The sequence below is a fragment of the Cherax quadricarinatus genome, chromosome 49 (assembly GCF_038502225.1).
Source record: "Cherax quadricarinatus isolate ZL_2023a chromosome 49, ASM3850222v1, whole genome shotgun sequence".
In the NCBI taxonomy this organism is placed as follows: domain Eukaryota; kingdom Metazoa; phylum Arthropoda; class Malacostraca; order Decapoda; family Parastacidae; genus Cherax; species Cherax quadricarinatus.
In genome coordinates this window covers 16,161,580-16,186,579 of record NC_091340.1, presented here as the reverse complement: position 1 = coordinate 16,186,579, position 25,000 = coordinate 16,161,580, and the positions used below count along the sequence as shown (strand labels likewise).

The window sequence follows — 25,000 nt, the reverse complement described above, 5'->3', positions numbered from 1 at the left end:
AATAATAATAATAATAATAATATCTGTTTTTACTACAAGTATATGTACAAGGTATACAGTCCTAGCTGACATCAGTGACATACTACTATATAGAAAGTCCCTTGTTATGTTGAGCAAGCGAATCTCTCCACCTCATGACTAACACACCGGCTTTGAACGTATACTGGAAGACACTCAGTGACAAACAACTTGACAGACTTGAAGCATACCATGACTACTGGACTACATATTTGGGAGATACTCTCAGACATCCTTATAATGATGTGAATCTCTTTCAAACGTTGTACGACCCGGCACCTCAACCTCAATACAAATAAACTACCTGACTTATTTAGCCCAACTATTCCAACAATTTTAAAAGTGCCGTTGTCATAGAGCTGTGTCTTTGTGCGTTTTTAAGCAGAAGTGCTTGTGACAGGCGTTTGCGTCACCTTTTGCAGTAACCTGTGCCTGTTCCGCGTCCAGTCGTTGCGATTTGAAGTACTCCCGAGAGTGACACTGTTGAGTTTTATGTTTCCCTTGATTAGCAGTTGGGTATAGTCCTGACACTTTTCCTCCTTCAGATTTTTCCTCTCCCCAACCTATCTTCTTCCTCCTGTCCCCACTTGCCCCTCGCCCCTAGTGGGCCCTTACCTGTGAGTCCTCTGTTCTGTTCTGTGTTGAGCATTTCGGGCAAATTAGATCAGTGTCACAGGATGCGACCCACACCAGTCCGTTAACACCCAGGTACCCATTGTACTGATGGGTGAACATAGACAATAAGTGTAAAGAAACACGCCCAATGTTTCTACCCTGGTTGGGAATCGAGCCCAGACCCTCGCCGTGTGAAGTGAGAGCTCTAGCTACCAGGCCACCAGAGGATGATAAGACACAAACAGGGACTGGAAACTAGTGTTGCTTGTGTGTATTTATCAATTACAAGTTATCGGTATTCCTATACTATAAATTATTAAACTACTCTGGTGTCTTCCTCAGGGATTCCGGGTGTTTGCTGGATGCCTGAAGACCGGAGGGACAGGAGCTGACTACCTTCGGCGGAAGGGCTCCAGCAAGCTTCACGTCATACAGATGGACATCACCAGTCAAAAACAGCTGGAGAAAGCTGCACAGGAGATCAAGGTCTTGCTGCCTGAGGGAGGTAAATGACCAGAGTTGATGTAAAGCTTCAGCTGGCTATCTCAAACATTCACAGTATCACTATATGAAACATTCACAGTATCACTATATGAAACATTCACAGTATCACTATGTGAAACATTCACAGTATCACTATATGAAACATTCACAGTATCACCATCTGAAACATTCACAGTATCACTATATGAAACATTCACAGTATCACCATCTGAAACATTCACAGTATCACTATATGAAACATTCACAGTATCACCATCTGAAACATTCACAGTATCACTATATGAAACATTCACAGTATCACTATGTGAAACATTCACAGTATCACTATGTGAAACATTCACAGTATCACTATGTGAAACATTCACAGTATCACTATGTGAAACATTCACAGTATCACTATGTGAAACATTCACAGTATCACTATGTGAAACATTCACAGTATCACCATCTGAAACATCACAGTATCACTATGTGAAACATTCACAGTATCACTATGTGAAACATTCACAGTATCACTATGTGAAACATTCACAGTATCACCATCTGAAACATCACAGTATCACTATGTGAAACATTCACAGTATCACTATGTGAAACATTCACAGTATCACCATCTGAAACATCACAGTATCACTATGTGAAACATTCACAGTATCACCATCTGAAACATCACAGTATCACTATGTGAAACATTCACAGTATCACCATCTGAAACATCACAGTATCACTATGTGAAACATTCACAGTATCACTATGTGAAACATTCACAGTATCACCATCTGAAACATCACAGTATCACTATGTGAAACATTCACAGTATCACTATGTGAAACATTCACAGTATCACTATGTGAAACATTCACAGTATCACTATGTGAAACATTCACAGTATCACTATGTGAAACATTCACAGTATCACTATGTGAAACATTCACAGTATCACTTTGTGAAACATTCACAGTATCACTATGTGAAACATTCACAGTATCACTATGTGAAACATTCACAGTATCACTATGTGAAACATTCACAGTATCACTATGTGAAACACTCACAGTATCACTATGTGAAACATTCACAGTATCACTATGTGAAACATTCACAGTATCACCATCTGAAACATCACAGTATCACTATGTGAAACATTCACAGTATCACTATGTGAAACATTCACAGTATCACTATCTGAAACATTCACAGTATCACTATGTGAAACATTCACAGTATCACTATGTGAAACATTCACAGTATCACTATGTGAAACATTCACAGTATCACTATGTGAAACATTCACAGTATCACTATCTGAAACATTCACAGTATCACTATGTGAAACATTCACAGTATCACTATGTGAAACATTCACAGTATCACTATCTGAAACATTCACAGTATCACTATGTGAAACATTCACAGTATCACCATCTGAAACATTCACAGTATCACTATCTGAAACATTCACAGTATCACCATCTGAAACATCACAGTATCACTATCTGAAACATTCACAGTATCACCATCTGAAACATTCACAGTATCACCATCTGAAACATTCACAGTATCACTATGTGAAACATTCACAGTATCACTATGTGAAACATTCACAGTATCACTATGTGAAACATTCACAGTATCACCAACTGAAACATTCACAGTATCACTATGTGAAACATTCACAGTATCACTATGTGAAACATTCACAGTATCACTATGTGAAACATTCACAGTATCACCATCTGAAACATTCACAGTATCACTATGTGAAACATTCACAGTATCACTATGTGAAACATTCACAGTATCACTATGTGAAACATTCACAGTATCACTATGTGAAACATTCACAGTATCACTATGTGAAACATTCACAGTATCACTATGTGAAACATTCACAGTATCACTATGTGAAACATTCACAGTATCACCATCTGAAACATCACAGTATCACTATGTGAAACATTCACAGTATCACCATCTGAAACATCACAGTATCACTATGTGAAACATTCACAGTATCACCATCTGAAACATCACAGTATCACTATGTGAAACATTCACAGTATCACCATCTGAAACATTCACAGTATCACCATCTGAAACATTCACAGTATCACCATCTGAAACATTCACAGTATCATTATGTGAAACATTCACAGTATCACCATCTGAAACATTCACAGTATCATTATGTGAAACATTCACAGTATCACCATCTGAAACATTCACAGTATCAATATGTGAAACAGTCACATTATCACTCAAACGTTCACAGTATCACTCAAACATTCATAGTATCACTCAAACATTCACAGTATCGCTCAAACATTCACAGTATTACCATCTGAAACATTCACAGTATCACTCAAAAAATTCTACAGACGTAATCAAACGATCTACGGCTAAAACTATTTTTGTTGTATCTTTAGAAATAAACGGTAAATTTGCAGTTAGATGACATATAAAATGATTTCAGATTAATAGTTATTAATTTAATATTTGCATAATTATATGAAAATACAAAAAAAAACGTCATCTGGAAACATTTTATTATACGAGCTTGCTACCACCTGCAGCCCACAAGACTGCCATCCCCACGAGCCCCTTTGGGGCGGGGCAGATGGCAGACCAGAGGCCTAGCTTCTCCCTACGAGCCCCGTGAGGGCGGGGAATGTGGCTAGGCCTGGGGACAGTTGGTCCCAAAGATGAGGGGGTAGTGTACCTCCTCCCATGGGAGACTTAAGTCTCGAGACACTCCCCAGATAGGGAGCCAAGGCCGGGTCACCACTACTTGGAAAAGACCCGGGCCGGGAGAATACCGGCGAATAAAAAAAAAAAAAACATTACTGAAAATATTCACTCTGTTGAAAAAGCTTTTGATACAGTATGGCATGATGGATTAAAATATAAACTTTGCACTTCCTTTGCTTTAATTTTAAATATGATGAAATAATTATGTCACTTTTTAGATGGCCGCACGATGCGTATACGATTAAGAGATCACTAGTCTGACTATTTCACTTTACACGCAGGTGTTCCCCAAGGCTCTGTCCTATCTTCCACCCTATATATACTCTACACTAACGATTTACCAGAACCTCTTTACCCTAACACACTTACACTCTCCTATGCAGACGACATCACTCAACTCACAGCACATGAAAACATTCGTTTCCTTGTACGCAGAACACAAAGAGAGGTCGACAGGATTACCGCCTGGGAATTATTATGGCGCATTAAGACTAACCCAAATAAGTCAAAGATCACATACTTTCATAGAAGACGCGATGTCCCGACTCCTGTCGAACTCAAAACAAACACCTCCCGTACCCCCATCCCACGCTCCCCCTCCACAGTTGTTCTTGGTGTTACCCTCGACAACACACTGACTCTAAAACCTCACATTACTGCTAAGACTGCAAAGGCTGGGATTGGGCTCTCAAGGCTATATAAGCTGCGAGGAGCTAATCCCAAGTCTAAACTACATCTCTACAAAGCTCTCATTCGACCTCTACTCTTTTACTCTCCACTTGCTCTGACGTTAACTGCCAAGACAAACGCACTAAAATTCCAACGCATCCAGAATCGTGCATTACGTTGGGTGTTGGGCGTGAGACGGGACGAATTCGCCACCAGCGAATCTCTCCACCTCAGGACTAACACACCAGCTTTGAACGTGTACTGGAAGACACTCAGTGACAAACAACTTGACAGACTTGAGGCATACCATGACTACTGGATTACCTATTTAGGTGAGACTGTCAGGCATCCTTACAATGATGTAAACCTCTTTCAAGCGTTGTACGACCCTGCACCTCCACCTCGGTACATATAAACTACTTGACCTGTTTAGCCCAACTATTCCAACAATTCTATAACTGTCATTGTCATAGAGCTGTGTCTCTGTGCGTTTTATGCTGAATTGCTTGCGACAGTCGTTTGCGTCACCTTTTTTATAGTAACCTGTTCCTGTTGTGCTTCCAGTCGTTGCGAGTGATGTACATCACTCGCAACGACTGGACACTGCTGCATTTTAGGTTTCCCTTGATTAGCAGTTGGGTCTAGTCCTGACACTTTTCCTCCTTAAGATATTTCCTCTCCCCAACCCATTTTCTTCCTCCTGTCCCCACATGCCCCTCGCCCCCAGCGGGTCCTTACCTGTGAGTCCTCTGTTCTGTTCTGTATATTCACTCTAACAAAATCGAAGAAAATAAATTTATTTTACTGATAAATTGTATTTTCATCGAAACTAAAATCGTATGTCTGTCAAATTATTCGCCTCATGAAAGTCTGTTTCATTAATGTCTTCTTCAGTAATTCAGCAAGAAATATTTTATCATTATTACAATTTCTTGTCTGAACCAAATTGCAGTTTTTTTTTTTAACTGGGTAAGGAGTATATTACTTCCCTCGTTACATTTCACAGGAGGAGGTTGTAAATTCAGTGTTACACTGGTGTTACAGAGGGCGTGTGGGGACTGGTGAACAATGCCGGTGTGTGTACCCTGGGCCCCGTAGAGTGGGTGTCCATGGAAGGCTTCAGGAAGGACCCGGAGGTTAATGTATTTGGCCTCGTTGCTGCTACCAAAACATTCCTGCCGCTCGTCCGTCTTGCTAAAGGTTAGTGGAAAATCACTGTCAGTCGAGGTGATAACTAAATTTAATATTAGTCTGAGGAAAGCCCGGGTTGATGTGCCATGCAGCTGGACTAAATATAAAAATGGGTAAAGTGTCAAGGGTAGATGAGTCGCAGGTTCATTAATTTGTAAGTTGAAGACAAATAACAAAGATGGAGGCTGAGGGAAAATTTACTGCTAAATATTTTTTAATTACATAAAATTGAGCACTTTAACATATATTTTTGTGAATTAAGTGTAGATTGTATTTTATTTTCCACTAAACAAGATAAGTAGCCAAGCCTGCCCTTGTTAAAATTAATATAGTAAAATGTACCTTAATTCCCCCCTAATTTACACTTACACTCACCCAAATGACTGTAAATATAAAATTCCTAATATAGTTATTGCCTATTAAATCTTAAGTTAGTCCTAAATTTATCAGAGATAATTATGTATCTAATAATGTATGTTCGAACATACTGTTCCATAACCTATATCAATATAGAGTAAGAATTAGTATTAGTTTGCCCGAAATGTCTAGGCAGGTTAGTGACCTTCTTGGTTATTAATATTTTATAACATGTTAATCACACATTTTAAGCTTCACAAGGAAATAAACAGTTTGATTTTGAATTTGATTTAATCCTAAGCAACTTATTTTGAGTCTTTCAAAGTTGTGTTGGTTTTACTGTAGCATCAGTGAGGTAATATTAATTTAGTGATAATGACGTTCATGTTCGCGGAGTTATTGCAGCAATTCACAGTTTGACTAACCATACCCCCGGCCGGGGTTCAACCCGCGGTCATAGAGTCTCAAAACTCCAGCCCGTCGCGTTAGCCACTAGACTAGCGACGGGCTGGAGTTTTGAGACTCTATGACCGCGGGTTCAATCCCGGCCGGGGGTATGGTTTGTTTGCAATCGTGTCATTACGATTTCTTAAGTCATGTTGACGGCAGTGAAGGGACTTGAGCTAGAGTTCGTCACGGCCACGCTAGCTGGAGATTCGTCTGTAAAAACTTGCATTTGTGGTCACAGTGGTGCCTGTGCTAACTTTCCTATGGTGTAGAAATATACCTAGTTGGATGAATCTTATTGTGGCTAGCTGGTCTAGTGGCTAGCGCGACGGGCTGGAGTTTTGAGACTCTATGACCGCGGGTTCAATCCCGGCCGGGGGTATGGTTTGTTTGCAATCGTGTCATTACGATTTCTTGAGTCACAGTTTGACTGTAAGTATTCAGATGTATATTCGATTAATTAGGTTTTCCCGAAGGGGGACTTTTATAAATTGCTTTGTTTTCCTCCATCTGACATCTTCATAGAAAATTCAATCATTTGGAAATCCATTCATTTGGAGCTTCTCTGAATGTCTTCAGGGATATACAGCCTTTTTTTTTTTCGTCCACAGACATCATGACTTACCATAAAGGAAATTAATCAAACTCCTTAAGTCATAGCATATCTTTCAATAATATAAAAATACAAGTTTACGAATGATACAAAGCTTCAGGATCTCCCCAGTACGTATTCGATGTAAAGGGATAGTATTAAGAATCATACTTAAAAACCCGCACGTAAGAAAAACTTGTGAAGACATTTCGGTTTGACTTGGATCATTAACTAGTCACATACTAACATATGAAGGTAAGGGAGCCAGTGTATATACGAGAGGAGGGAAGGGACGGGAGAAACACAGGAAGTTAAAATGAAATGAAGGAAGTGGAGATGGTAGTAGAAGAGGTAGTACATGTAGTGGAAGTAGTAGTAGTAGTAGTAGTAGTAGTAGTTATGGTAGTCGTGATAGTTGTGGTAGTAGTAAGCAGGGGAAGTAGTGGTATTGGCAGAAGAGTCAGAGAGTAGAGTGAAGCGAGGCAGTAGTATTGGTAGCAGCAGTAGTAGTGCAGGGTAAAAAAAATGAGCACTGCAGGAGAACTACTGGCCCACGAGGGTGGGACCGAAAATGTAGGGGAAAAACTGAAGGATAGAAAACAGCTAGGCAGAAGAAAGATAAAGAAAATATAGGAAAGAAGAAGAGATAAATTTCAGGTCAAGTTTTGAAGTTTGGAGCATTTGACGATGTAACGAGAAAGGAAGACATCTACACAGACAAAGCCTCGACTAAGATTCGTATTAGGAAAGTTGTGTATAAAGAATGCTTCAACAAGACGGCGACTGTGAAGGTTAGAAAGGTAGACAGTTATATCAGAGGACCAGTCATGACAGAAAAGAGCATTATTGGTGTCGGCAAGTCTAACATTTCTTTCGTGCTCTTTAAGTCGGCCAGAAAGAGAACGGCCCAGTTTCTCCGAAGTACTGGAGATGACAAGAGGATCAAGAAATGGAGTAGACTACGGAAGCATCAGTAGCAGGAGTAGAGATACCGACTAGATTACTACGAAGGGTGTTAGTTTGGTTAAAAGTAAGTTTGACGTCTAAGAAACGGAGAGAGTTGTTAAGGTTTTAGAGCGTGGAAATATAGGGAAGGCAAAGAACCGGAGATTTCACAGGAGTAGAGATTTTGGGAAGAAAGTCAGTTTAGTATGTGAAAAAAAGACATATTTGAGATAAGGATAGATAGACAATGAGGTAATGTGATTCCTGTGTTGTTAGGTAGGTGGTGCTTTGCCTGGTTGAGTATCATGTATGCTAATGTTTTTGAAATTTTGTAGCTTCCAGTGGTATGTTCTATGGTGTCGGTGACGGCGATTAGCAAGGCTTTCAGACATCGTCGGCGTCTACGATCTTGTTCAGTGACGACGAATTGTCTCTTATGACAATCCATTAAATGTCCCGTAGACTTAAGGTAGGCCAGTGTAGGACACAGGCCTACCTTAGGTCGTCTCTGTTGTTAACGTTGGTTCAGGCGAATGGAAGATTTCTGCCTGTTTCTTCTACATATTTCCTGGGACAGTATCCATAGGGGATGGTGTAGACGCCCACTGTGGAAGTTAGAGGTGTGGATGGTGTAGACGCCCACTGTGGAAATTAGAGGTGTGGATGGTGTAGACGCCCACTGTGGAAGTTAGAGGTGTGGATGGTGTAGACGCCCACTGTGGAAGTTAGAGGTGTGGATGGTGTAGACGCCCACTGTGGAAGTTAGAGGTGTGGATGGTGAAAACGCCCACTATGGAAGTTAGAGGTGTGGATGATGTAGACGCCCACTATGGAAGTTAGAGGTGTGGATAGTTTAGACGCCCACTGTGGAAGTTAGAGGTGTGGATGGTGTAGACGCCCACTGTGGAAGTTAGAGGTGTGGATGGTTTAGACGCCCACTGTCGAAGTGTTACAAAAAAACGCGATTCTAAAAGCTTAGAAATCTCCAGTGAATACTAGAAAGGACTGCCCTTCTAGCATCCAGCCTGTTACTGGGTTTTAATAACAAGTAGTCAGTATCCTGGTCCAATTATCCATCAGAATTCAATAAGAATTATTAGTGCTTCAGGATTACAACTGGTAGGCTACTAACTAGAGAAATTAAAATTTAATAAATTTATTAATAATTAAGTTGTCTAGGCGTATATCAAATTAAATTAAATTAATCACAGTAATCAAAATAATAATAATCACTTCTCTCGTGTACAGTATTATTGTGCTGAAAGCACATATCACATTTATAATTCTTAAGTACCGTCTGGTACATTAACATTTAATAAGATATTACAAATATGTACAAGTATGTGTGTATGTGTGTAAGTGCTCTAAGTAGTTCGCTGTGTCTCACGACTCGACTAGACTTAAACAAGTGACTGACAAAGTCCTCAGATAAACTAAGTTCTTGACCAACTGGCAATCAGAACAGTCTGCTTGAACAATAAAAAGAATGCTAAGCTCAATAGCAATATAACAAGCAACTGCGACACAGAATCAGGAACAAGGAGATAATATAACGACACTAAGTAGGGACCATCAGCAGATCCTCCACAAAAGTCACAAAACTCCCATACTACTGCATCTAAGTTCAGCATAAGAAAATCCCCGACTGTGACAATACACAGATACCAGTACAAATTAGGTCAGAAGCTACAGCTCAGGACCTGAGTTGTTTAGAGTGTCTATGCGACACACAACCTCAGTACAACGTCGAAAATCACTAAGTCTATACTATGTTCTGTGAACAGAGTTACACAAGACCTACAACAATGAGACAGACACGATCTTCCAACAAGAGCCAATAAGGGAGATTTAGGCACTTCTTGTCTGGAATACGTCCAACCACCAAGCGAGTCTAGACCAGACTGAATACTTCAGGCGAGGTGAGATCACCCCCCTCGATCACGTGATAGCTGCGTGGACAGTTGCTGCCCAGCAACAACGAGAAGCCGGCAGAGTAACGAGCAAAGAGCGATAATTACAGTAGTTAGACAATCAAGACTTGAACTATGAGCACATAATAATATGTTACATCCTACCTAACAAAAGTAACTAAGACAAATAATAATATAAAGTCATATATTTACGATTTAGCTATTATCGCAAATATAAGCAATATAAAATTATATGAAAAGATAATATACATTATATACATATACATCATATACATTATAACCCATTCAAGGGTTGCAACACGAAGTTAGAGGTGTGGATGGTGTAGACGCCCACTGTGGAAGTTAGAAGTGTGGATGGTGTAGACGCCCACTGTGGAAGTTAGAGGTGTGGATGGTGTAGACGCCCACTGTGGAAGTTAGAGGTGTGGATGGTGAAGACGCCCACTGTGGAAGTTAGAGGTGTGGATGGTGTAGACGCCCACTGTGGAAGTTAGAGGTGTGGATGGTGTAGACGCCCACTGTGGAAGTTAGAAGTGTGGATGGTGTAGACGCCCACTGTGGAAGTTAGAGGTGTGGATGGTGAAGACGCCCACTGTGGAAGTTAGAGGTGTGGATGGTGAAGACGCCCACTGTGGAAGGTAGTTTCATAGTGAGGTCTTTGATAGAAGATGTGTTTACAGTGGAAACATTTATGTTGTTTCTATCAAGCACCTGTCAGGTATTTTTTTCAATATCACCACATGAGATCACTATGAACCTCTTACAGGACTGTTCGATGGGGAACTTGCATTGAGTTGTACCATCTATACAAGATACACAGATAATATTTTAGATTAAATAATTTATTATTAAAGCTCCTGTGAATGTTATTTTCCAATACACAATGCACTAAATTATCCGACTATTCCATCAGTTTTAATTGTTTTCCAAATAGTTTTGCCATTAATATAAGGGCTCGTTTTGCAACCAGGTTATTACTCATTGGTAATTCTGTTCACTCACTCATTTGTCTTCTTTTCTCGGGAGAATTCCCACAGTCACAAAATGCCTTCCAACAGAAAATAACAAAATTGCCAGATCTCTCCATTATTTCGAAGTCTTAAAGTCAAACCATCCCACGGGTGGGGATAAAACCCGCGATCAGAGTCATAAAACTCCAGACCGACGCGCTAGCCACTGAGCCAGCTAGCCACTGAGCCAGCTAGCCACTGAGCCAGCTAGCCACTGAGCCAGCTAGCCACTGAGCCAGCTAGCCACTGAGCCAGCTAGACACTGAGCCAGCTAGCCACTGAGCCAGCTAGACACTGAGCCAGCTGGCTACTGAGCCAGCTAGCCACCGATCCAGCTAGCCACTGAGCCAGCTAGCCACCGATCCAGCTAGCCACTGAGCCAGCTAGCCACTGAGCCAGCTAGACACTGAGCCAGCTAGACACTGAGCCAGCTGGCTACTGAGCCAGCTAGCCACTGAGCCAGCTAGCCACTGAGCCAGCTAGACACTGAGCCAGCTGGCTACTGAGCCAGCTAGCCACCGATCCAGCTAGCCACTGAGCCAGCTAGCCACCGATCCAGCTAGCCACTGAGCCAGCTAGCCACTGAGCCAGCTAGACACTGAGCCAGCTGGCTACTGAGCCAGCTAGCCACCGATCCAGCTAGCCACTGAGCCAGCTAGCCAGCTGGCTACAACAAGATTCGTCCAACTATCCCCGCCCGTGTTATGGTTTGTCTGTAATCTTGTCATTACGATTCCATGAGTCTTAGTCACTGAAACATCCGTCTCTGCAACATATTCTAACACATATAAGTCAGTTCCCAAGTCATATAAAGTCTCCCAGCACAAAGCTGAAGGTTACAACTGTTATTTAAACACGAAATATATTTAATACGAATAACAGTTTACTACTAATGAATACATTTCTTAGATATGATACTATGATATTTTATTTTTTGTGGACATCAGTCTCAAATCATCCTCATTTACCTGTGGTTCTGGGATTTTCAAGTCTTTTTATAAAATCATAATTATACGAATACGATCTTTGAGTTTCAATGCTACATTATCAAGCATAAGTCTGTCATGACTATCTCATACTTTATCAGCAGAGGCTTCATATCTTTCAATACTCTGGGAAAATAACCTTCTGTATCTCTTTAATATCTTTCATGCTTAATATAAGTTATTTAGCAGCTTCCTTGAAATAACTTTCCCGAGCAGCAACAATATCTCTTTACAAGTCGTTCGCTAAATATACATCTTTGGAGTTTACACTTAATCTCTGAAAATCAATATTTTCTTCTAATGCCAAACTGGGTCACTATGGATGCTAAATAAGGCAGGATAAATCTCTGATCAAGGCCTGGTCTCAGACCGGCCCGCGGGGGCGTTGACCCCCCTAAACCCTCTCCAGGTAAACTCCAGGTAAGTGAAGGATTCATTTCAATCACAGTTGCAGGAAGATGATGTTGCTAAGCTTTAATTACTTAAATTATAGAATGATTCTCTCTTTCAATACAAGTTAACTTAATATCTTGATCCATAAGTCTTTTTCACTAATTGAATTCACGTAAAATACAATGTGCAGATTATATGTGTACTTACCTATTTGTACTTACATAACTGTGGATGCAGGGGTCGAGTCATAGCTCCTGGCCCCGCCTCTTCGCTGGTCGCTACTTCTTCTCTTATGCCAAATCTAAGGGAAAAACAACATTCAGTATTGGGCTCCTGTTTAGGCGGGATGTGACATACACAGATGACAGCCAAGAAATGAGTGAGATACTAAAGTCCCAATATGACTCAGTGTTCAGCTATCCACTGCCCACTCTAAGGGTCGACAATCCAAATGAATTCTTTATGAACGAAACCCAAAATTTGGTCATCCCAAAACTCTCGGATATTATTCTACCTCCACAAGACTTTGAAGAGGCAATAAATGACATGCCCATGCACTCTGCCCCAGGCCCAGACTCGTGGAACTCTGTGTTCATCAAGAATTGCAAGAAGCCCCTATCGTGTGCCTTCAGCATTTTATGGAGAGGGAGCATGGACACAGGGGTCATCCCACACACACTAAAAGCAACAGAGTCATCCCACACACACTAAAAACAACAGACATAGCCCCACTCCACAAAGGAGGCAGTAAAGCAATTGCAAAGAACTACAGACCGATAGCACTAACATCCCATATCATAAAAATCTTTGAGAGAGTTTTAAGAAGCAAGACAGCCAATCACCTAAATACCCATGAATTAGACAACCCAGGGCAACACGGATTTAGAGCAGGTCTCTCCTGCCTGTCCCAGCTACTGGACCACTATGACAAGGTCCTGGATGCTGTAGAGGATAAACAAAATACAGATGTAGTATACACAGACTTTGCAAAAGCTTTCGGCAAGTGTGACCACGGTGTAATAGCACACAAAATGCGTGATGAAGGAATAACGGGAAAAGTTGGTAGATGGATCTACAACTTCCTGACAAACAGAACACAAAGAGTAATAGTAAACAGAGTAAAGTCCCAGGCAGCCATGGTAAAAAGCTCTGTTCCACAAGGCACAGTACTCGCTCCCATTCTATTCCTCATCCTCATTTCTGACATAGACAGAGATGTAAGCCATAGCTCCGTGTCTTCCTTTGTGGATGACACCCTGATTACCATGGCAGTGACCTCCATCGAAGACACCTCGAGACTCCAAGCGGACATCAACCAAATCTTCAAATGGGCCACTCAAAACAATATGAAATTCAACGAAGAGAATTTTCAACTGCTCAGATGTGAGAAACTTGAAGAAATTAAAAATGTGTCAGGGTATACCACAAATTCTAACCATAGGTTACAATAGAGCGGAAAAGTAATGTGAAGGACCTGGGAGTGATAATGTCAGAGGATCTCACCTTCAAAGACCACAATAGTGTATCTACCTCATCCGCTAGGAAAATGATAGGATGGATAATGAGAACCTTCAAAACTAGGGATGCCAAGCCCATGATGATTCTCTTCAAATCGCTTGTTCTCTCTAGGCTGAAATACTGCTGTACATTAACGGCCCCCTTCAAGGCTGGCGACATTGCAGATCTGAGAGTGTACAAAGAAATTTCACAACACACATAAGTATGATAAGGCACCTAAACTGCTGGGAATGGTTGACGGTCCTTGATCTGTATTCCCTGGAATGCAGGCGAGAGAGATACATGATAATATACACCTGGAAAATCCTAGAGGGATTAGTACCAAACTTGCACACGAAAATCACTCCCTATGAAAGCAAAAGATTCGTCAGAAGATGCAACATTCCCCAGTGAAAAGCAGGGGCGCCACGAGTACACTGAGAGACAACACAGTAAGTGTCAGGGGCCCAAGACTATTCAACTGCCTCCCAGGATACATAAAGGGGATTACCAATAGACCCCTGATTGTCTTCAAGAAGGCACTGGACAGACACCTAAAGTCAGTACCTGACCAACCGGGCTGTGGTTCGTACGTCAGTTTGCGTGTGGCCAGTAGTAACAGCCTGATTGATCAGACCCTGATCCACCACGAGACCTGGTTTCAGACCGAGCAGCGGGGGCGTTGACCCCCGAAACCCTCTGTAGGTAAACTCCAGGTAACACTGCTGCCAGCAACAATGACTCGCCGCTGCCCCTCACTCAGCATTTCAGTAAGAAGATCCCCATTAAAATTATACTGAAATTTTTTTGACCATATCACACTTTTCAGACTCTGGAAACCTTGTTATAATGTTGTAGGCATTTTCAAGGAAAATTTTCAATTGAAAATTTCCGAGGAAAGCAACTAGAGCACTAAATGCTGGCAGCACTGTTTAAGGACACTGCTTCCACGTACTCACCTATTTGTACTCACCTATTTGTGGTTGCAGGGGTCGAATCATAGCTCCTGGCCCCGCCTCTTCACTGATTGCTGCTAGGTCCTCTCTCTTCCTGCTCCATGAGCTTTATCAAACGTTTATCAAACTAGGTATTGTTCCTGCCTCCACTACGTCACTTTCTAGGTCGTTCCACTTCCTGACAACTCTGTGACTGAAGAAATACTTCCTAACATCCCTTTGGCTCATAGGAGTCTTCAACTTCCAAGTATGGCCCCTTGTTTCTGTATCCCATCTCTGGAACATCCTGTCTTTGTCTACCTTGTCAATTCCTCGTAGTATTTTATATGTCGTTATCCTGTCCTCCAGTGTCGTCAGGCCGAATTCCCTTAACTTTTCCTCGTAGGACAATCCCCTTAGCTCTGGGACTAGTCTTGTAGCAAACCTTTGCACTTTCTCTAATTTCTTAACGTGCTTGACCAGGTGTGAATTCCAAACTGGTGCTGCATACTCCAGTGTGGGCCTGACGTATATGGTGTACAGAGTCTTGAACGATTCCATACTGAGGTATCGGAACGCAATTCTTAGGTTTGCCAGACGCCCGTATGCTGCAGCAGTTATCTGATTGATGTGCGCCTCAGGAGATGTGTTCGGTGTTATACTCACCCCAGCATCTTTTTACTTGAGTGAAGTTTGCAGTCTTTGGTCACCTAGACTATACTCCGTCTGCGGTCTTCTTTGCCCTTCCCCGATCTTCATCACTTTTAATTTGCCAGGGTTAAATTCAAAGGGCCAGCTGCCGGACCAGGCTTGTAGCCTGTCCATGTCTTTTTGTAGTCCTGCCTGATCCTCGACCGATTTAATTCTCCTCATTAACATCACATCGTCTGCAAACAGGGACCCTTCTGAGTCTATCCCTTCCGTTATGTCATTTACATATACCAAAAAACAGCACAGGTCATAGGACTGACCTCTGTGGAACCCCGCTCGTCACAGGCGCCCACTGTGATACCTCGTCACGTACCATGACTCGTTGTTGCCTCCCTGTCAGAGATTCTCTGATCCATTGCAGTCCCTTTCCTGTTATACGCGCCTGATCCTCTAGCTTTTGCATTAACCTCTTGTGAGGAAAGCCTTCTTGCAGTCTTACTTTTGTTTCCTTGTAATAAAACTCCAGTAGGTTTGTGACACGGGATTTTCCTTCCCTGAAACCGTGCTGGTTGTCTTTCTAGGTGCTCTACCACTCTCCTCCTGATGATCTTCTCCATGGCTTTGCATACTATACACGTCAGTGACACACGTCTGTAGTTTAATGCCTCGTGTCTGTCTCCTTTCTTAAAAATTTGGACTACATTTGCCATCTTCCATACCTCAAGTGGGTCCTTAGAGAGGGAGTATCTCTGCTCCCTCTCTAAGGACCCACGGAGAGATGTCTGGTCTCACTGCCTTTGAGGTATCAAGTTCACATAGCAGCTTCTCCACTGTCTCCTCGGTTGTGTGTATTTCATCCAGCACTTGTTGGTGTACCCCCCTATTCTGAATTCCTGGAGTCCTTCCTGTCTCCACTGTAAATACTTCTTTAAATCTCATGTTGAGCTCCTCACATACCTCTTGGTCGTTTCTTGTTAACTCCCCACCTTCCTTCCTCAGCCTGATTACCTGTTCCTTGACTGTTGCTTTCCTCCTGATGTGGCTATACAACAGCTTCGGGTCAGACTTGACTTTCGATGCAATGTCATTTTCGTGTTGTCGCTGAGTCTCCCTCCTTATCTGTGCATATTCGTTTCTAGCCCTTCGGCTAATTTCTTTATTTTCCTGAGTTCTTTGTCTTCTGTACTTTTTCTATTCTCTAGCACACTTAGTTTTTGCCTCCCTGCACCTTTGGGTGAACCAAGGACTCGTTATGGTCTTCCCACTCTATCTGTTTCCCTTGGAAGCAAACCTTTCCTCTGCCTACTTGTATTTTGTTGTCACATAGTCCATCATTTCTGTTACTGGTTTTCCTGCCAGTTCTCTCCCACTGAACATCTTGTAGGAAGTTCCTCATGCCTGTGTAGTCTCCTCTTTTGTAGTTTCGTTTATAATGTCATATTCCTGCTACCCTCTCCACTTGTAGCTCAACTGTGTAATCAAAGCACACAACCACATGATCACTAGCTCCAAGGGGCCTTTCGTACGTGATATCTTCGATGTCCGAATTATTCAAGGTGAATACTAGGTCCAGTCTTGCTGGATCGTCCTCACCTCTCTCTATCTGGTAGTGTCTCTAAAATGTTGATGCATGAGGTTTTCCAGTACCGCATCCATCATCTTGGCTCTCCATGTTTCGGGACCCCCATGGGGCTCCAGATTTTCCCAGTCACCCATAACTAGTAACTTTGCTCTCCCCATGTGAGCCTTTCCGGCCACCTTGGCTAGTGTGTCTACCATTGCTCTGTTGCTCTCGTCGTATTCTTCTTTTCGCCTCCTGCAGTTGTGTGGCGGGTTGTACATTACTGCACTTATCACCTTATGGCCCTCAGACTAGATTGTTCCTACTATGTATCCCTTTTCGCCCATTCCATCCATTCCTACCATTTCCTTGAATCTCCACCGGTTTTTAATGAGCAGTGCGACTCCTCCTCACCCTCTGCTCCCTCTATTTTTCCTGAGGATTTGATATCCAAGTGGAAAGATTGCATCTGTTATCATTCTGGTGAGTTTCTTTTCTGTGAGTGCTATTATGTCTGGAGATGTCTCCTTGATTCTTTCATGCCATTCCTTACACTTATTTGTTATTCCGTCTGCATTTGTATACCAAACCTTTAACTTCTTTTATGAAACTGTGGTCTGGGTGGTTGCTGTGTAGGTGGAGTTTGTAATGAGGTGGGTGAGGGCATGGGGTATGGCATGTGTGTTTTGGGTTAGAATGTTTAGTGTGTGTGTGTGTGTGTATGTGTGTGTGTGTGTGTGTGTGTGTGTGTGTGTGTATGTATGTGTGCATGTGCGCGCACGCAATTGTGTTTCCTTGCATGTGTAATTGCGCTGGCGCATGTGTCGGCTTGATTGTTTATTCACACGTGTGAATGTGAGCTTCCTCCTGTGAGCGTGAAGTGTTGAGTGAGGAGCAGACATGTGTGTTATTGATCTCTGGTTGAGACACAACTGCATGAATAATTTTTATGCTCCGCCTGCTTAACCTGTGGGGGGGGGGGGTTGCAGTCAAAAGATTAAAAAGAACGTAAAGTGTTCAGGGGACTGATTCCTAAAATTTGCATTTGCTGAGCAAGTTATTGTGAATTGTTTATTGAATTCTTCTCAAATGCAACAAGTCTACTGAATCTTGAATTTATTTTACCCAGTCATGAATTCATTTACAAAACATTACAATATAACGGTTATGAATGAATTACTTATAATAGGCAATAAGTTATTTTTCCAGAATATTTGGTAATAGGCCTTTGTGGATAAAATACTGAGACATTTAATGACCTTTTGTGAATTCATGATTTTTTCTCCTGTTACAGCAAATTATGACAACAATCCCGTTTGTAAAGTTGACATTTGCTAAGGTCAGCTTGTAGTTGAGACTCCCAGGTGTACCCATAGACCTGCCAGTCAGGGGAGTCATCACAGTCAGGGGAGTCATCACAGTCAGGGGAGTCATCACAGTCAGGGGAGTCATCACAGTCAGGGGAGTCATCACAGTCAGGGGAGTCATCACAGTCAGGGGAGTCATCACAGTCAGGGGAGTCATCACAGTCAGGGGAGTCATCACAGTCAGGGGAGTCATCACAGTCAGGGGAGTCATCACAGTCAGGGGAGTCATCACAGTCAGGGGAGTCATCACAGTCAGGGGAGTCATCACAGTCAGGGGAGTCATCACAGTCAGGGGAGTCATCACAGTCAGGGGAGTCATCACAGTCAGGGGAGTCATCACAGTCAGTGGAGTCATCACAGTCAGGGGAGTCATCACAGTCAGTGGAGTCATCACAGTCAGGGGAGTCATCACAGTCAGGGGAGTCATCACAGTCAGTAGAGTCATCACAGTCAGGGGAGTCATCACAGTCAGGGGAGTCATCACAGTCAGTGGAGTCATCACAGTCAGGGGAATCATCACAGTCAGTGGAGTCATCACAGTCAGGGGAGTCATCACAGTCAGGGGAGTCATCACAGTCAGGGGAGTCATCACAGTCAGGGGAGTCATCACAGTCAGGGGAGTCATCACAGTCAGTGGAGTCATCACAGTCAGGGGAATCATCACAGTCAGTGGAGTCATCACAGTCAGGGGAGTCATCACAGTCAGGGGAGTCATCACAGTCAGTGGAGTCATCACAGTCAGGGGAGTCATCACAGTCAGGGGAGTCATCACAGTCAGGGGAGTCATCACAGTCAGGGGAGTCATCACAGTCAGGGGAGTCATCACAGTCAGGGGAGTCATCACAGTCAGGGGAGTCATCACAGTCAGGGGAGTCATCACAGTCAGGGGAGTCATCACAGTCAGGGGAGTCATCACAGTCAGGGGAGTCATCACAGTCAGGGGAGTCATCACAGTCAGGGGAGTCATCACAGTCAGGGGAGTCATCACAGTCAGGGGAGTCATCACAGTCAGGGGAGTCATCACAGTCAGGGGAGTCATCACAGTCAGGGGAGTCATCACAGTCAGTGGAGTCATCACAGTCAGGGGAGTCATCACAGTCAGTGGAGTCATCACAGTCAGGAGTCTGCCGTATCTCAGTTTCCTTTTATCTCAAGTTAATACAGTTCATTTGGAATTATTTTCGTATTTGTTTATGAATGTTGTCATCAGCTTCCCAAGACTGTAATCATCTATTAGCAATTTCCAATTAATATTCTTTGCATTTTTGTTCTTGTCAATGGTCCAAGTCGGACCGAAACGTCGTCGTAAGCTTCTGTCTTTTATGTGCGGGTTATTTGTGTATCGTTCCAGTCACGGTATTGTGCCTTTTTGTTATTTATTTATTTATTGATGGGTTACTGCGGAGACTATTTTATTTTAGGGCAGAAGATTAAGACACATGTGGAACAGTTGGGTATCTTTCTTGGTGAAACGTTTAGACAATTAAGATACTCAGATGTTGCACCTGTGTCTGAAACATCAAATTGTCGGCGTTTTATACCATTTTCAACAATATTTTAGGGTAGATCAAGTTATGTTGGGCTATGTGAAGTTAGGTCAGGCTAAGTTACATAACGTTAAGTTAGGTTTGGGTACTTTAATGTTGGCTAGGCAAAAATACGTTTTAATAGGTTTTGCTGTATTAAGTTAGGTTAGGTATGATTAGGTTAGTCCAGATTTTGTTGTTTTAGATTATATTAAATAAAAATCAAGTTAGGCTGAGTTAAATTAGGTTAAGTTAGTCTAAGTGAGGTTATTTTAGGCTATGTTAGGTGACATTAGGTTAGGTTGTGTTTGATAAAGTTATGTTAGATTAGGGTAGACTAGATTAGGCTAAGTTAGACTTAGTTATGTGAAATTAGAGTAGGTTAACTTTGGATACTGTAAGTTAGGTTACGTTTAGAAAAGTTAGGTTATGCCAGATTTTAGTTAGCATCAGTCAAGTTAAATTAAATCAGATTCATAGGTTAGCGTAGGTTAGAATTGATTAAGCAGATTACGCAAGCTTTTACTAGGTTACCTTTGGTTAGATTTACCTAAGGCTAGATTATGTTAGGTTAGTTCAGGTTATTTTAAATTAGTTTAGGTTTTATTAGGTTAAGTTTGTTGAGATTAAGCTAGACTAGCTTATATTTAATAGGTTTGGCTAGATTATGCATTTTAGGTTTGGTTAGGTTAGATATTATGTTAGGTTGGTTAGTTTATTTTAGGTTAGGCTAATTTAGGTTGGGTTACGTTAAGTAAGATTATGTTAAGTTAGGTTAGGTTAGTTTTAGATAGGTTTGGTTATGTTAAGCTGAATTAGGTGAAGTTAGCATAGGTTTACTTAGGTATAATTAGGTTAAATTAGGTTTCGTAGTTTTTTATGTTAGTTTGGATTAGATTACGTTAAATTATATTAGGTCAGTTTGGGTTTGGTTAGGGTTCCTTAGGTAAGGTTAGTCCAGGTTAGTCCACACGTTTAAAGACAAAATAATGTATTGGAAAATAATGTGAATCGGGAGGGAGCGCAGTGTATGGCAGTGTATGGCAGTGTATGGCAAACATTGTGTCGTTTAATGGTGGGTTATTATATTATATAACGTGTAATGGCTGGTTTATATATTACACGTCGTGTAATGGCTGGTTGTTATATCACACGTCGTGTAATGGCTGGTTGTTATATCACACGTCTTGTAATGGCTGGTTGTTATATCACACGTCGTGTAATGGCTGGTTGTTATATCACACGTCTTGTAATGGCTGGTTGTTATATCACACGTCGTGTAATGGCTGGTTGTTATATCACACGTCGTGTAATGGCTGGTTGTTATATTACACGTCGTGTAATGGCTGGTTGTTATATCACACGTCGTGTAATGGCTGGTTGAAGTATGATAATATAAAGACTTCACCAGAAGAGAAAATAGCGCTGACTGGGAACTGAAAACAAGGATAAAGAAGACGACACCAAGAGAGAAGAAAGTGTTAAGGAAATACTGAGATATATGAGGTGAATATGTTATCTCGGAAGGTAAAGATAATTATCAAAATCTTTGGAAATATCCATATCTATGACTTAGGTTCATCGTGATCTTTATCGAGGTAGATCAAGAACGACAACAGCATCAGATGTCGCTAGTACAGTGGTTGTCAACCTTCTTTTTCTATGCCCCCATTTCCCATTTTCACAATATGTCAGCATGTGACTCCCGTCTTCCCAAGACTGTCCCACTCAAAAGGTACATTCCAAATAATATACTAATAATATTAAAAATCTTTTATTTTTTCTATATTAGTCTTACTTTGATTATTTTTATAATGAAGTTTTCTAAATTTGATAGCAATAAAAAATGTTGATAGATTTTAAAACGAATAAAAGTAAGTTTTTGTATTCATAACTAATTAACAGATTAATGATCCTGAAGAATACTTCAATAAACAATAAAGTTCAGTGCCCAGGTATTGTAATTCTGATGAAGATTCAGTGTGAAACCTCTGTTTTTCTTCGCCAAGTCTTGGATACGCAGAGAAGTGCTGGGAAGGGCAAAACGCAGCTCATTTTTAGCCTCCAATCTACTTCGTTGCTTCGTTTTCATTTGCATCAGAGCTGAAAAGCCTGACTTACAAATATATGTCGACACAAATGGAAGTAATGAATTGATAGCTCTTTCTGCCACTTTTGGGTAGGAGTCGTATATCAAGGGCCAAAATTCTGTGACTGATTTCTTACCGAGCGTATACATCTCTTGCTCCAGAATCAGCCTTCAGTTCCAGAAATTCATCTTGACAATAATCAGGAACTTTTTCAACTGACAACGTAATTGGATTAAATTCAACTCCTCATCACTGAGTTCAGGAAAACAGCGGCTAAATTAATTTTCTAGTTCTGTCAGATGCTGCAATTATTTTTGTCAAATTCTGGAAGCACTTGGTGTACACCACGAGCAACAATTTCTCGAACATTTCAACTTTCTTGAACTTCCTCTTCCAGTTTTCCAGTTTGCTCATGAAAGCTTACAATGAATCCTTGAATTTTATGTTTATATTCCTTCCTTACATCTGAAGATTCAGTTCATTCATCTGTTCAAGTATGCCAAGCAATAGGCCGGACGCAGGATACATTCCTCATCATCCAGCCCAGGTAAAAAATTCCATCTTACCCTGAGCTTCAAAAAATAATTTTAGATCATCTCTAAGCTCAAATACTCGTTCAGTTAATTTCCTCCTGAAAGCCATCGAACTTTTGTGTGGAAAAGAAGCAGCTGATGGTCAGCTTCCATGTTAATACATAACTGCCTGAAAAGTCGTGAGTTAAAAGTTCCTCCTTTGACAAAATTCACAGTTTGAATTGTATGATCTCAAACCTTCCCTAGTGGAGCTGGAAGTGCTTTAAGACCAGTGCTGACGATGGATCATATAATGAATGTCTTACACTCTTGGAGCTCCCTTTTCCCACACAAATTTGAAATCCAGATTTTGTCTTTAACATAATTGGTGCTCCATTCACAGATATTATCCCACAAAAGATTTTCTGATTCAAAGAAAGCTGAAACATTTTCAAAAATATATGAAGTCTTAATTGTTGTTTCAAGAGGAGAACAAAAGAGAAACTCCTGCTGTTTAAATGAACCTAAGTGAAGACATCTAGCAAACACCGGCAACTGCAAACACCAAGAAAATAAGCCAAATGCGCAGACTTGATCTCCTGTCTGACTGGATCTTTGATGTCAGTGACAGTGTCGCTGGACCTCCTGTCAGCAACAACACTGTTAGTGAGGCTGCTGCAAGTTTTTTCTCCACTCCATTTCCCAACACAGTTTCTACCATTCTGAGAGCGCAAGGATTTCTGCTTTGCTGTCTCCTGTGTGGCGACATGAGAAGCTTCAACATGAGAAGCTTCAACATGAGAAGCTTCAGCATGAGAAGCTTCAACATGAGAAGCTTCAACATGAGAAGCTTCAACATGAGAAGCTTCAACATGAGAAGCTTCAACATGAGAAGCTTCAACATGAAAAGCTTCAACATGAGAAGCTTCAACATGAGAAGCTTCAGCATGAGAAGCTTCAACATGAAAAGCTTCAACATGAGAAGCTTCAACATGAGAAGCTTCAACATGAGAAGCTTCAACATGAGAAGCTTCAGCATGAGAAGCTTCAACATGAGAAGCTTCAACATGAGAAGCTTCAGCATGAGAAGCTTCAACATGAGAAGCTTCAACATGAGAAGCTTCAGCATGAGAAGCTTCAACATGAGAAGCTTCAACATGACAAGCTTCAACATGAGAAGCTTCAGCATGAGAAGCTTCAGCATGAGAAGCTTCAACATGAGAAGCTTCAACATGAGAAGCTTTAACATGAGAAGCTTCAACATGAGAAGCTTCAACATGAGAAGCTTCAACATGAGAAGCTTCAACATGAGAAGCTTCAGCATGAGAAGCTTCAACATGAGAAGCTTCAACATGAGAAGCTTCAACATGAGAAGCTTCAACATGAGAAGCTTCAACATGAGAAGCTTCAGCATGAGAAGCTTCAACATGAGAAGCTTCAACATGAGAAGCTTCAGCATGAGAAGCTTCAGCATGAGAAGCTTCAACATGAGAAGCTTCAGCATGAGAAGCTTCAGCATGAGAAGCTTCAACATGAGAAGCTTCAACATGAGAAGCTTCAACATGAGAAGCTTCAGCATGAGAAGCTTCAGTATGAGAAGCTTCAACATGAGAAGCTTCAACATGAGAAGCTTCAACATGGAAAGCTTCAACATGAGAAGCTTCAACATGAGAAGCTTCAACATGAGAAGCTTCAACATGAGAAGCTTCAACATGAGAAGCTTCAACATGAGAAGCTTCAACATGAGAAGCTTCAACATGAGAAGCTTCAGCATGAGAAGCTTCAGCATGAGAAGCTTCAACATGAGAAGCTTCACCATGAGAAGCTTGAACATGAGAAGCTTCAACATGAGAAGCTTCAACATGAGAAGCTTCAACATGAGAAGCTTCACCATGAGAAGCTTCACCATGAGAAGCTTCAACATGAGAAGCTTCAACATGAGAAGCTTCAACATGAGAAGCTTCAACATGAGAAGCTTCAACATGAGAAGCTTCAACATGAGAAGCTTCAGCATGAGAAGCTTCAACATGAGAAGCTTCAGCATGAGAAGCTTCAACATGAGAAGCTTCAACATGAGAAGCTTCAGAATGAGAAGCTTCAACATGAGAAGCTTCAACATGAGAAGCTTCAACATGAGAAGCTTCAACATGAGAAGCTTCAACATGAGAAGCTTCAACATGAGAAGCTTCAACATGAGAAGCTTCAACATGAGAAGCTTCAACATGAGAAGCTTCAACATGAGAAGCTTCACCATGAGAAGCTTCAACATGAGAAGCTTCAACATGAGAAGCTTCAACATGAGAAGCTTCAACATGAGAAGCTTCAACATGAGAAGCTTCAGCAAGAGAAGCTTCAACATGAGAAGCTTCAACATGAGAAGCTTCAGCATGAGAAGCTTCAACATGAGAAGCTTCAACATGAGAAGCTTCAGCATGAGAAGCTTCACCATGAGAAG

General features: G+C 41.5%; 1 protein-coding gene across 2 annotated transcripts in view; it reads left to right on the top strand.

The window, feature by feature from the left end:
* The window catches only part of LOC128696939 (D-beta-hydroxybutyrate dehydrogenase, mitochondrial), a 108,031-nt gene that overhangs the window by 30,741 nt on the left and 52,290 nt on the right, over window positions 1-25,000 (top strand). For both annotated transcript variants that reach the window (XM_070095206.1, XM_070095207.1), the window contains 2 exons: window positions 976-1,138; window positions 5,599-5,754. In XM_070095206.1, coding sequence (XP_069951307.1) covers window positions 976-1,138; window positions 5,599-5,754 — 319 coding nt within the window. The remainder of the gene's footprint in view (window positions 1-975; window positions 1,139-5,598; window positions 5,755-25,000) is intronic.